This window comes from Alosa pseudoharengus, unplaced genomic scaffold (assembly GCF_046254945.1).
Source record: "Alosa pseudoharengus isolate Yale_2024_CS ecotype anadromous, Long Island Sound unplaced genomic scaffold, YU_APseudo_1.1 YU_APseudo_1.1_scf_2, whole genome shotgun sequence".
Classification (NCBI taxonomy): Eukaryota; Metazoa; Chordata; class Actinopteri; order Clupeiformes; family Clupeidae; genus Alosa; species Alosa pseudoharengus.
Genome location: NW_027468663.1, coordinates 12624595 through 12638795, shown reverse-complemented (window position 1 = coordinate 12638795; position 14201 = coordinate 12624595). Strand labels below are relative to the sequence as shown.

General features: G+C 47.8%; 1 protein-coding gene across 1 annotated transcript in view; it reads left to right on the top strand.

Annotated features, from left to right (window-relative positions):
• ephb1 (EPH receptor B1) overlaps positions 1–14201 on the top strand; it is a 223164-nt gene that overhangs the window by 151284 nt on the left and 57679 nt on the right. Inside the window, 1 exon segment of the mRNA XM_076293772.1 lies at positions 7666–8004. Coding sequence (XP_076149887.1) covers positions 7666–8004 — 339 coding nt within the window.

Here is a 14201-nt window from a genome sequence, read left to right as displayed (position 1 = left end):
GTTCTCTGCCCACACTGTTCATCCGTGCCCGTGTGATCATATTTATTCATTTCCTCAGCTTGAGTGTTTATTTTTTCGTTGTTTATCCAGGAACGTTAAACTCTAATTGGATTAGCAAGGCCTACACCCATAGAGTTCTCCTGCTGTCTCTTGTATTCTCTACTTTCGTTGCGTTTCCCCACTGGTCGTCTGCATCCCTCCTGTCCTCCATCCCTGTCCTCCAGTCCCTACCCTACAGTACACCACCCAGCCCATCCCAGACCAGACCAGACAGGATCCGGCTCAGCCTTAGGCCTGTACAGACAGGCCCTGGACAGCACCAGCAGCAGCAGAAGCAGCAGGAGGGGAGGAAAAAGGCTTGTGCAGAAATGTGCCTGATTAGGAGGGTGATGGATTGGCGAGCTCCTGCTTGTGTCAGCGGGGCGCCAGAGCGATCCGTTCCGGCTCCGTCCGTCCCTGGGCTGCTGCTGCCGCCTCCGCTGCCTCTCACTCCTCCTCCTCCTCCTCCTCCTCCCTCTCCTTGAAAACCCCGTCCATCTTTCGCTTCCCACTCCCTTAACACCCCCATGGCTACCCCCGGGGGTTGCTCTCCACTCCCAGCGAGGGGCCCCAGCACCACGCCGAACGCCCTGACTCGGCACTGGGGGGAATGGGGCCACTGGGAGAGATCTGAGCCGAGCTGAGCCCAGCCCAGCCCAGCCCAGCCCAGCCCAGCCCAGCCCAACCGATAGCGGCCTGTATCCTCCACTCCATAAATTATTCCCATTCACCCACAGAGCGTCCACAACTCGATAGCAAGCTGCAGGCACAGCACAACCCCCCCCCCCCCCTCCCTCCCTTCCTCCTCCTCGCTGGAGACTGACAGGCAGGGCATTAATTGGTGCGAGTCAGGCACCGGAGAGCGCTGATGATTAATCCGCTGGGGGAGATGCGGAGATGCATCCTCCCGTACGGCCACACACACCGACGCTTCCTCATTCCTCATTTTAGTCTTCCCCTTCTGCTCTCACTAAACTCCCCCTGTCTGATTTCACTCTTTCTCTTTCACCTCCTTCCATCTCGCACACACTCCCTCTTTCTCTTTCACCTCCCTTCCATCTCGCACACTCTCCCTCTTTCTCTTTCACCTCCTTCCATCTCGCACACTCTCCCTCTTTCTTTCTGACTTGTCTCTCCCTCTTTCTCGCTCTCCTCTCACCCCATCTCTCTGAAACATTTATTTACTTTTCCCTTTCCTCATATTTGCCGCTCTCTCTCTCTCTCTCTCTCTCTCTCTCTCTCTCTCTCTCTCTCTCTCTCTCTCTCTCTCTCTCTCTCTCTCTCTCTAACCCTCCACTTGTGTGAGATGAGGAGAGGAGAGGAGAGCCTAAGAGGACGAGTGCAGGGAGGCTGACAGGGCTGTTCAGTAGCTCGGAGCGGGACTCGTTAATGCAGCTCACCCAGCCAACGCAGCAGGCAGAGGCCTCAGTGCTGCTGAACACTGGCCTGCACCACCACAGAGGGCTTAAGGGGGCTCAGAGTGTTCAGCACTTAGCCTTGACCACTCGCTTTCTGCACCCCTGTGTCTCTCATAGCTCCCATAAAGACATGCACGCCCCCTGATGACACCGTCAGACAGGACCAACCCCCATCCTATCCTGACTTTCCCACCACCACACCCACACCACCACAAACCACCCTGTCCTGCCCCAACACCACACCACACCACCACACACCACACTGTCCTGCCCCAACACCACACCACCACACACCACACTGTCCTGCCCCAACACCACACCACCACAAACCACCCTGTCCTGCCCCCAACACCACACCACCACACACCGCCCTGTCCTGCCCCAACACCACACCACCACACACCGCCCTGTTCTGCCCCAACACCTCCACCTCTCACAGCTCTGTGCTTCGCTGCTGGCTGACTTGCCTGCTCAAGCTGTGCAGCTGCGTTCTTTGTGGTCCTGTGTGTGTGTGTTTGTGTGTGTATGTGTGTGTGTGTGTGTGTGTGTGTGTGTGCACTGCGGTGCTTTGCTCTGCGGTGCTCTGCTCCGTTGGCCAGTTCTGGCTGGACTCTGTCTCGCTGTCTGTGTGTGGGGAGTGCCTAGTCGGGGGTCTGCCCCTCCGAGTAGCAGCCTAAGAGGACAATTTTGTCTGTAATTCAGTAGTAAACAAACCCTAAGCCAGTGTAATTGCCTTGCCTGGTCTAATCCCCAAGCCTCTACCGCCTGGCGGCTGAGTGATTGCGCCCTGTGCTTAAGCTCTGTGCACTCCCCTCTGACGTATACGCACACACACATACACATACATACACACATACACACACATGCATCAACTCACCCCGAAACACACCCACCACAAAGCATACACACACACACACACACACACATACACACACATACAGCATACACACTGATATACACTGCCTGCCCCCTTCTCAGCTCCTCCCTGGCTCCTGGCTTGTCACGTTAGCGGGCCACACACACAGTCCCATACCCTTTGCTGTGGAGCCGGACCAGAGCCTGTGCCTGTGACTGTGACTGTGACTGTGAAAGCCACTGCACCATCCTCGCTCCTCAACCTCCATAAGTGCTATAGACATTGCCAGCGATTCCCTTGTTGCCCCAAAAGCTGAAATTCTTTTACCTTTGTTGTGTGTTGCGTGAACACTTCATTCGCCTGTAATTGCTGAATTACATTAACATTCCGCATGGTCTCTCATCTCTTGTCTCTTATATGTGTGAATGCTGCATTCCAGACAACTCAGATATTGAAGGTCGAATTCAATTAAATTCCGACTTTGAAGTTTAGGGTAGACTGACTTGCGTTCCATTGTACTTTTACCCAGCAGGGGGTTCCGAATTCTTGACCTCCGGAATGAAATTAGGAGATTACAATTAGGATATATATCCAGCTTCCTAGGAATGCAGCATTATCACTAGAGAGGACTCCTCACCATCCTCTAACTCGTCCTGCTTTGATTTCAATCTTTGTGTGTCTTTATGTTACATGAATCTGATGGATCTGTTTGGCAGATAGGCCCTCCTCAGGGTCACTGTGCTTGTTGAGAGTGCACTACAGAAACAAGGCTGGTGACAGCACAGAGGATACTTCAAGCAAATGCATCTTTGACAGATTGGTCTAGTTTGTTTTGGTTCCTTCTGTTCTGCTGTGAGACCACCACAGTGGAGATGACTGAGCTTCAGTGGTACCAGAGCTACCCAGAGCTACCCTACACCAGGGCTGATGTTAAAGTACACCTCTTCAATTAACTCCCTATCCTCTCCTCTGTCTGTGCCTCTCTGTCTTCCTCTCTTTCTCTCTGTGTGTTTCACTCCCTCTCTCCATCTCTCATTTTTCATACTCAACTCCCTGTCCTCTCCTCTGTGTCTCTCCTTGTCTCTGTTCCTCTCTCTCTCTCTCGAACTGTCTCTTTCTCTCTCCATCCCTCATACTTCTTAAGTAAACTCCCCTGGCTCTCTCTATCTCCCTCTCTCTCTCTTCCTCTCCACCCCCCCCCCTCTCTCTCCATCTCCATCTCCCTCTCTCTATCTCTCTTTCTCTTGTTCTTGTCTGTGATGCGTATCAGAGCCACTGTGTGCCTCTCCCCTGTGGCCTGTTTTGTGTTGGCGGAGCAAACAAGAGTGAATGAAGGCGTGTGAGTAACACCATGGGACTGAGCTGCGGGGACCGACAGCGTAAACAATGTTATGCCATGTTTATTTTGCTGTGGGGGGGGGGGGGGGTGTCTTCTTATCGGAGGGGTGCAGAGGAGAAGCCGGGGACGGGCTCCGTTGGCACACTGCCAGGGTTTCGTGAGCGGCCGGTCGAGGTTTTGCCGCCCGCTGTTTTACGGCCTGCACTAAATCCACCTGCTGCTCAGTACTTCATCAGGCGGCTGCCAGCGCCATAAAGGATCAGTCTCATGCGTGCGTCTCTGTCTCACTCCGATGCTGCCGGAAGGATGTGTGTATATGTGTGTGTGTGTGTCTGGGGTGGGGGCGAGGGGGGGGGGCGCTCCACGATGACATGATGCACTGGCTCAGAAACATTGCCTGAAGAATCAGCGAAAGCCCCAGTGTACGCGTGCACACACACACACACACACACACACACACACACACACACACACACACACACACACACATTAGTGACAAGACAGGCTGTGAAACCCATCAAATTGCTCTTGAAGAAAGAAAACCCTTATGCATATGCCACTGGGAACATGGCATCCACCCACACACATACACATACACTGCTGCTTCCATCAGATTTCCCCTAACATGTACAGTCAGAGTGGGTGGGAACACATAGCGCGCTGTGTCTACAGACTGCAGTGCACTATGGTGCAGATGATGATGTCTTTGTGTAATTAACACTGGCAACATGTAAGCAAAATCAATGGCAACTCGCACTGCTAAATGGATGCCAATGGAGGGGCGGTAAGTAATGCACTCGACAAATTAAATCCCATGGCAAATTAAAACAGCCAAGGGCAGCCGTAATAGCCTGCAAATCACCCGTTAAGTGGCAGTCACATCTGATTTCTCAAGCCCCCTTTCGCACAAAGGGTCTGCATTTGGAAACAGGCGGGTGGCAGAACCACAGGCCAAGCTGAGAGCTTTCCCTTTTTGGACTGTGTGTGTTTTTGTGTTTGTGTGTGTGTTTTCTTTTGAGTGAGTGTGTGTGTGTCTGCCAAAGGACAGCAGGGATCACATCATAGTTCTTTGCGAATCCTAATGCTACCCAATCAACCACTCAATTAAAAAAAAGAAAGAAACTCCAAAAAGGCCAATCTGAAGTTTAAGCTCCAGACTTCTTTGTTATGCTTTCCAAGAGCCTCGCTGGCACATTGGTCAATATATCAGCCTCGACATCAGAGCCGTCATAGGGCCCTCATCAAAACATAGTGCAGTACAGCACACCTGTGCACTAAAGTAATAATTTTCTATAATTACTACTTTCAAACAAACAGTAATGTATTTTCATGTGCAGCGAGGCAGTGCGAGAACGAGGTCAGTTGAATTGAGTATTCAGAGTGCAGGGCTATAACAAGTAGAGCACCTGCCACAGATAAGATAGCTGGCTTATTGAAATTCACACGCATTTGCATTTCCAAAAAAAGACATTTATACGCAGGGTAATGATACTGTCTGTCTAACATGAGGCAACCCAAAGTCTCTTCATCAGAAAAGTGCCAGTTCAGAGGGAACTTTGTGAGAAGAGATGTCTGCTAATATATTTGTTCAGGTTTGTGTTTAATCGGATGCTGTGCCATCAGCTTGTGTGGTCAGGCTTGAATGGAGTCCATAGGGAGAATATTACTGTCAGGTGGTGCAGTGAGCTGTAGTGAAGAGGGACCCTTGTGCCCTGTGGTGTGCGTGTGTGTGTGGAGTGTGTGTGTGTTGTGTGCGTGTGTGTGTGTGTGTGAGAGAGTGTTGAGAGAGTGTGTGTGTGTGTGTGTGTGTGTGTGTGTGTGTGTGTGTGTTCTAATGTTTGAGAGCTCAGAGCTCTGATGTGCACCCTCTAATTCGAGAGATGCCATCACACCCTTCTGGCCTACTTCTGCATAGACTCGCAATCTCTTGAGAGAGAGAGAGAGAGAGAGCTTGCCAGTGAAAGGGTAAAGGGCTTATCTTTTTCTCCCCCTGCCTTTCTCTTTTTTAATGTGTTTTTCTTCCAGCTCTGTTCAACATGCGTTCATACAGATATGCCGACGCAACTTCGACTCTTTTTGGACTTGTGTCAGCTCTTAATATAGAGACAATTTTAGTGACAGCTTGTAGAAAAGCAGAAAGCAAAGTGTTTGTATATGGGTGTCTTAATGTGTGTATGTGTGTGTTTGTGTGTGTGTGTCTGCGCATGCATGCGTTTGTGTACTTACAGTATATGTGTGTGTGTGTGTGTGTGTGTGTGTGTGTGTGTGTGTGTGTGTGAGCATTGAGCATGCATGTGCATGGGTGCACTGTTTGTGTTTGTCACTAAATGAAAGAGGTGTATTGCTACCTCACTGTGTTCCATCTAATGCGTCCAGACACGTTGATGGACTGTATTGCTCTGACCATCAGGCTCCAATTAACCAGTCTGCCTCAAAACACCCTGAATCCTGGAGGCCATTAGTCTGAATGACTTCCTAAATCAAAGTCTAAAAAGAAAAATGGAAACAAAAAATGGCCATAATAGCCTTACCCTCCTTCCTTCCCTCCCTCTCTTTGTCTCTCTCTATCCCCCTCTCCAGTCCTCAGTGTGAGGAGAGATAGATGTTGATTCCCTGCCGTTTGCTTCTCCCGTCAGCATCCCTGGTCCTCTCCAACCCTCCCCTGTCCTTCTGCCCCCTCGTCCCACTCCAACCCTCCCCTGTCCTTCTGCCCCCTCGTCCCACTCCAACCCTCCCCTGTCCTTCTGCCCCCTCATCCCACTCCTGCCCTCCCCTGTCCTTCTGCCCCCTTCTCCCACTCCTGCCCTCCTCACTTGGGCTGGTCCGTACTGACCCACACTGCCCTGGGCTCTGGCATGATTAATTGTGCCCCGATTGAACCAAGCAGCTCACCTCCTCTGCTCTGCATTGGAACACGCACCCAATTCACAAGTGTGTGTGTGTGAGTGTGAGTGTGAGTGTGAGTGTGAGTGTGAGTGTGAGTGTGAGTGTGAGTGTGAGTGTGTGTGTGTGCGTGTGCGTGTGTGTGTGCACAGCATGTGCTTGTGTGTGTGTGTGTGTGTGTGTGTGTGTGTGTGGCGAGCGGGCTGCCCCAACCGGAAGTGGCCGGCTTATCTGGGGAAGTTGTTTCTTTATCTGCGGAGTGGAAAGCAAGAGAGCGGCAGTACAGTAAAAAAAAGGGACCATGGAAAGAGAGAGAGAAAAAACAAGAGGAACAAAGAAGAAAGAAACAATAATGCTTTTCAGAGCCTAGGGAGGAAACTGGGAAAGGAAGCCTTTGAGATGAACTTGGATAAAGCCAAGTGTTTTTATTAGGTCGTGCCGGCTGATGAAAACGCTTTCATCGCTTATAGAAAGTGGGCTGGCACGCGAACACTGACAGGCAGGCTCAGACAGCTACTCTATATGGTAATTATAGACTATTATTGCAAGCCAGAGCCAGCTGGGGCTCAACACAACACAGTGCAGGGAAACTGGCACCATTGTATCAGGGCAAGTCATGCCAGGGCTGAAAAAGTTCACTGTAAAAATAATACTCAGAAAAATAGGTTTTTTTTTTTTTAGCTGTTGCCAAAAATTTTATTATTTTTTTCTTTTTAAAAGAGATGTTATGATGGGATATATACACATAACCACTGTGCAAACCCTTTTGAAATATGAACAAGGAATTCTGTCATGGTCGTGTTGTCTGTGGTCTAACTGGTCATCTAATCCAGAAACCATAGATCTGGACCTCCAGCTCTCTGTGTGGGAGACAACAAAGCAACACTTTGTGTTAGAGACTACAAAGCTTTGTTATTGCTATTGCTTTGGGCTTTGTTATTTAGCTGTGAGGTTTGGCTATGCTGGTCTCACTACAATGAAGTATAACTCCAGTTGCATCAAGCACAGTGTGGCATCCTAAACTGCTGCCTGCATGATAGAGTGGAGATTCTAGAGTGCTATGCTCTTAAGATGTTTGGTAGTGACCTTTTGCTTACCAGTGTTCTCCTCCTCCAACTCCCGCTCCACAGGTGTCCCCTCTGCGCCACGCAACGTCATCTCCATCGTCAACGAGACGTCGGTGATCCTGGAGTGGCACTCGCCGCGTGAGACGGGCGGCCGCGACGACGTGGTCTACAACATCGTGTGCAAGAAGTGCCGCGCCGACGGCCAGTCGCACTGCTCGCACTGCGACGACAACGTGGAGTTCACGCCACGGCAGGTGGGCCTGACGGAGACGCGCACGCTCATCAGCAACCTGCTGGCCCACACCGTCTACACCTTCCAGGTCCAGGCCGTCAACGGCGTCAGCAACAAGAGCCCCTACCCGGCCCAGCACGTGGCCATCGACATCACCACCAACCAGGCCGGTAAGAGCCGCCTTGGGGGGTGAGGGTGCTCAGCAGGTTGTTTTTCTAACCAAAATGTTGTTGTGCAAAGAGCCGTGGTGACTGAGAAAAATAGAGTGAGAAAGGGAGAAAATCTTCAAAATGAAGATTGACTAGTCCAGTCATTAAGTGATGGTCATTTTCCAATTATACTCTATTGCTAAATGCTAGTGTTATGGCGGAAATAACAGCGAATATCCTTTACCTAAAACATGCTGAAGTAAGACTTCAGACTAAGACTGCTTTAGTAGTGCAGATGTACTCTTCCCATTTTCTACAGTCTTTCAAAAGACTTAATAGCAGATCTTTTCAAGTGTTTTCCTTTGTGTGATAGCTCAATTTACAACCACAATTGTCTAAAAGAGAAAAAAAAGCCAACATGACAGACTTTTTTCCCCAAAGGACAAAAAAAGCCCATCTGTAATGCATCTCTACCGGGGATTTAAATTGGGCCCTTCTTGTACTTTAGCTTGCTCTTTTGTGTTGTTTGTGTTCTCTGTTGCGGCACCATTAAGAGCTCGACCGCGAGCGAATGTTTCCAGGACAATAGCAGCAAGTCTGGGACAAGTGCAGCACTTTCACCGACATTGTTACAGAGAATGCTTATCTGTAATAAGGACACTCTTTGTGCCCCTGTTGCCCTGTCGAAAAGTAAAGAGAATGGCAGAGGCACCACCGTCACTGTCCTGTCGTCTGCTCTCCCTTTTATTTATGTATTTTTATTTATGTATTTTTATTTATGTATTTTTGTATGTGTTTATTTATTGCTCAGACAACTGGGTCCAACAACATCTGAAGTTGCTAGCCATGGGATGTAACGCAATATTATAATGCATCGCAAATAATACTATTTAGTCTGCATTAGCTGCAGTGTAAAATATGTGCCAAAGGAAAAATCTCATCTTTTTAGTCATCCCTTTCTCTCTCTCTCTCTCTCTCTCTCTCTCTCTCTCTCTCACACACACATACACACAGAGAGAAAGAGAGAGAGTGAGAGAGAGAGAGAGAGAGAGCATGACTTGCTCTTCCCAGTCTTCCCCATCAAAGTGAAGGCTTTTGGGTAATTCAATGTGCTAGGAATGTCCTTGCCTCATGCTTGGAGGAAGTTCATTCCCGAATATCACTTTGGCTCAGAGTAACGCATGCGGCTCTGATCCTGCCCAGTGCCTTGTATTCTGCCCCGGATCAAAGCCAGATTTGGGCCAAGCCTGGCCCTTGTGTGTCCTCCTTAGAGTGCAGAAAAATGCATGGCTTGTTATGACCAGTGGCCCAGCCAGCGTGTTTGCCTGCCCCATCTGAACTCCCTTTGTAGTTATCCCCCAGTTTTATTTACACATGGCAGACCCTTTGATGGCATCCCTCAAATATTCCTGGCCTCCAATTTATTCCACTCTGCAAGAGACCATTCCCGTTTACTTTTCAAAGTCAACAAGTAAACTTTGTGCACCACAAAGTGCAACTACAGTACGGCCTTTATTTTGGGCCTCTCCGTTTAGATGTGTCCCGGTGGCTCTGGGGCTAGTGCAAGGCTGTCTGCTGTTTCTTTTTTAAAATGAGAGTTCTTGGTTTCTCAGAAATGAAAAAGTATAAGTCCAGACTCTCTCTCTCTCTCTCTCCCTTTCTCTCTCTCTCTCTCTCTCTCTCTCTCTCTCTCTCTCTCTCTCTCTCTCCCTCTCCAGCAGTAGCAGCCAATAACTATATAAGCACACACAGCAGAAGATAACAGAGTGGGGAGAAAAAAACTCATATAATTGCTGTAATAGAGGACAGTGTTGGATAGTGTTTTAAAGGCCCAGGGGGCCTCCATTTACTAAGCAGGCCTTTGGCATGGATACAGATTTAGTCATTATTACAGCAGAAAGACAAAGGTGGTTAGTGGGGGGGGGGGGGGGGGGGCAGTGATTGGGGGAGAAAAGCCTCAGGAATGGCTACACACATTCTGGTGGCAGACTCCATTCCATTACAATAGTTGCCCTCTGAAGAGCACAAGGACCATGTAGACCAAGACATTGTATTCATATGTGCGTGTGTGTGTGTGTGTGTGTGTGTGAGGGGGGGAGGGTATATATGTGTGTAGTGTGTGTGTGTGTGTGGCTGTCTGTCTCCCATTTCTTCTGAACACTGGCACAGTGAGATGGAATTCTGAAATCAAGCCTGTGGATACAAAGCATGTTCTGGAACTTTGTCAGGCCTTCTCTGTCTCCCTACAGTATTTTGCCATGCTCCAGCAGAGTTGGGTGGCCTCCGCACACACTCCGCAAAATCACCCACCACTTGGCCGCTTTTACAGAGAAAGAGAGAGGGAGAATGAAAGAGAGTTACTCCAGTCCAGTCAAGGGGAGCTCGAACACTAAGTTCTCACCATGTGGAAAATGTAAATGTTTAAATGAGTTCTTTTCCTCATAGCATGTTGAAACCCACGGGGGGGGGGGGGGGCTGCCAGCACTTAATGTATGTGTGTGTGTCTGTGTCTCTGTGTCTCTGTGTCTGTGTGTGTGTGTGTGTGTGTGTGTGTGTGTGTGTGTGTGTGTGTGTGTTTAGCAGCAGCGAGTAGCAGTGTTTTTAGGAGTAGGAGATGGCCAAGAGCCTGATAGCTCCGTTTGACACGTGGGCAATTCCACAATTCCACGCAAAACTGTCATGTCCATAACGCCAACTAAATACCATGCCATTGTGTTGCCGTTATGGATGTGACAGTTTTGTGTGGAATTGCCTAAGTGATCCCTTGAATATCACTGGAAGCAGTGAATTGCCTGCAGCTCATTACTAAAAACCTCTCCTGACTGGCAAAGAAGCTTTATTATGGATTAGAGTAAATTTGCAATGATATATCAGCATACCAGCATATACCGTCAATTAAAAAAAAGTGCTGTTTACTCACTACAGCATTTAAAACGGAAAAGGGAAAAAAACTGTTCTGACACCTCATTTGTCTTTGTGTAGAAGATATTTTGGCTGTACTGGTCCCAAATGCCTGGTTGAAAATTGCTGCAGAGCAGTTTAAATTTAGTTAAGCACAAAGCGATATAGAAAGCGCTTCCTGTACAAGCTTATTGTCTCTCTGTGCTACCTCTGATCTCCCATTTACATCCCCCGAGTTCCCAACACACTCAGACTTGGAGGACACATACATGTGCAAGACACCATTTCGTTTGATGTTATTTTGCCTTCTCTAGTCGTCATCTTTACACGCTCTTGACACCATCTCAGAGAGAGAGAGAGAGAGAGAGAGGGAGGGAGAGAGAGAGAGAGAGAGAGAGAGCGAGAGAGAGAGAGAGAGAGGGAGGTAGAGGGAGAGGTGGTGGGGAGAGGAAGTGAGTAAATAGCGTTTGATTATCAGGGTGGGCTAATGGCTTCCACTGGCCCTGCGCTGCCTGACAGGCTAAATGGTACGCTTGACAGATGGATGCGCCCAGGATCCTCCACTCTTCTATTGTTAGCGCTCCTCGGCCCCGTAATGAGGTGCCTGCTTTTAATCTGCTTGGCAAAATGCAAGTCACCTACACACACACACACACACACACACACACACACACACACACACAGACACACACACATTCTTTGTGGACAGGTAATTGTGCCAAAGGAGGATGGACATGAATGCAGACCTTCCAGTCTTAAGAAGTGTGTTGGGGTGGGTACAGTAGCATGGTTAGAAGGAGTGGAAAAGAAAAGAAAATCCTTTATTAATCATAGTGAGAGAGGCTCCATCAATGAAAGGCAGTGGTTTGTACATTAGTGTGTGTGTGTGTGTGTGTGTGTGTGTGTGTGTGTGTGTGTGTGTGTGTGTGTTTTTCAGCTTCCCATGCTCTTGCCCATAGGCTGTAATGCTTTGATGTTTAGATGCTATTGACAATGTGTTTGGAAGGCTTTGGACAGTAGCACTGGTTCTGTGTGTGTGTGTGTGTGTGTGTGTGTGTTTTTTTTACTTCCTTCAATGTTTGGATCTGTGAATCTTCCCCTGTGTTAAGGTCCAAATAAAAGCATTAAAATGTGTGCGTGTGTTTGTGGTTGTGTGTGTTTTTCCATGACAGTAGTTCTATGACTATGACTAGAATGTTACTTGATTAATTATGCAAGCATAATCACTGACCTTTACTTCAACAAGATTGGCTTCACACAGACACAATTACCTGTTTTTGAAACATCACTGAGCATAGCAACACATTTCCCCCACCTGCCCTTGTTTTTTAGTCTGATGTAGTCATACTCAATTCTAGTCAGAGTCTGATACTGCTCCATTGGGACGTAATTATGGGGCGTGTTTCAACCGATACAGGGGGGGAATGCCTCTGCACTCAATTGGATAGACCTAACCAATCAGAGCAACGAAGTAGCTTACCGTGAGGTGTAGGAAGAAAACACATGAACCATCCTTCTTCTCCACAAATGCCTTAACATTGTTTTCTGGTCTTTTGTAAAAGTTAGTGCCATCAATAACTCCTAGCCTACAACACTCATTAGCGAAATCTAAGATATAGCCTACGTAGTAGGGTAGGCTATTAGGAAAAAACTGATAGCCTATATCCCCTCCATTTTTAAAAATAATTCTGTTGAACACTGATATGCTACAAACATGTTAAATAGCTAGTAAAGGCTGTCGCAAATGCCTCGAACAGGTGGTCAATCAGAGATTTCAAACAACGAGGGAACATGTCGCAATGCAACAGTGCTGTTTTCCCTTCATGAAAGTGAAACCATGAGTTTTCCCACATCTCAACTGTGGCCAAAGTTTTCAGAAATATTTGTTTTCAGTGATAAAACCTCATTAAATAATATGCATTTTCCATATGGGGTCTTAAAAGCCATGTATCCTTCTAGCCACAGCGTTTTTGTTTCAAACATAAGCCTAATCTAAGCATGCTCAGATGACGTGATAGACCAGGCGCTGTTGCTCACCTGTCCATCATCGTAAAGCCCGATTTGATTGGTCAGCCCGATCTAGGGCGAGCATACTTGCTCCACAATGGAGCAATGCCAGACGGAACTTCCTGACCTCAGATGTTGTGGGCGGGACTAAGTTCGGAATGGCACCCAGGCTACTTGTTTTTATGACAAGCATAATGAATAAGTAAATACTTACTAACATGCCTTCCTATATTGATATTGACATATTAATACTTACTAACATGCCTTCCTATATTGGGCATATATTTACTTTCTTATGCCATTAATAGCCATGTTTTTGTAAATTGCTGTGGCAATGAGCTATAGCATTAGTTGTTGTAAAGGTTGATACAGTGCGGTAGGAATTGTAGTAAGTGTGGTTGGCATGCTTTCTAAAGTCATTACTCAAGTATTTGCAGCTAAAGGTTAAATCTGGCTAGCTCCAATGAAACAATCAGTTGTCAAGTTTTGTTATGTTCTTCTGAGCAATGCTCACATTCATACATTTTAATTGTTCCTATGATCGGGATGCCATTGGGTTGTTGTTGTTGTTAAGTAGGAATGGGCAGGTGTGGGCAGGTGTATAGAGTGTGTGTGTGTGTGTGTGTGTGTGTGTGTGTGCATGTGTGTGTGTGTGTGTGTGTGTATGTGTGTGTGTGTGTGTGTGTGTGTGTGTGTGTGTCAGATCTGTCCTGATCACCTGAGTCATATAGAGGGACCCTGGAGGTTGTAGGGTCATTCAACTCCTGTGAGATCCTTCACATCCTGTCAGTGGTGGGGGGGCTGAACACTGGACTGATTTGTGAAAGCCTTCATATCCTATCAGTCGGCTGAGGATGCCCCCCCCCCAATAGATTTACAGCCCACTCCTCAGAGCCTCTTTCTTCCCCTCTTTCTGTTTTAATTTCGCATTTCTGCTAGTCTTGGCCTGGTTGGCCCATTTTCAGTGCTCATCTGAACTGAATGTAATGATTCAAAGGTGCTATTTCAAGCCCATAACATATTGTGTCACATTCAGCAATCATCTCCTCACGATCAACTAGCTGCCCATTCCGTGAGTACACTGTAAAAAAACCCGGTTTCTGTAGGCAGCCCAGAAACAGCAGCCTGTCTCCCAAAGACAAATGAAACCCTGTGTGGAGTTTCTCTGGGAATACTGAAGGAGTTAGCTACCTCTCTGGTGTGTTTCATTTGGTCCTTGGTTAAAATATAATGTGAGTTGTGTGAGACAAATAGCCTGGAAATCCAGACCCAAATCTGAAAGATTAAGGGTCTGGCTACGAGTAATGAAA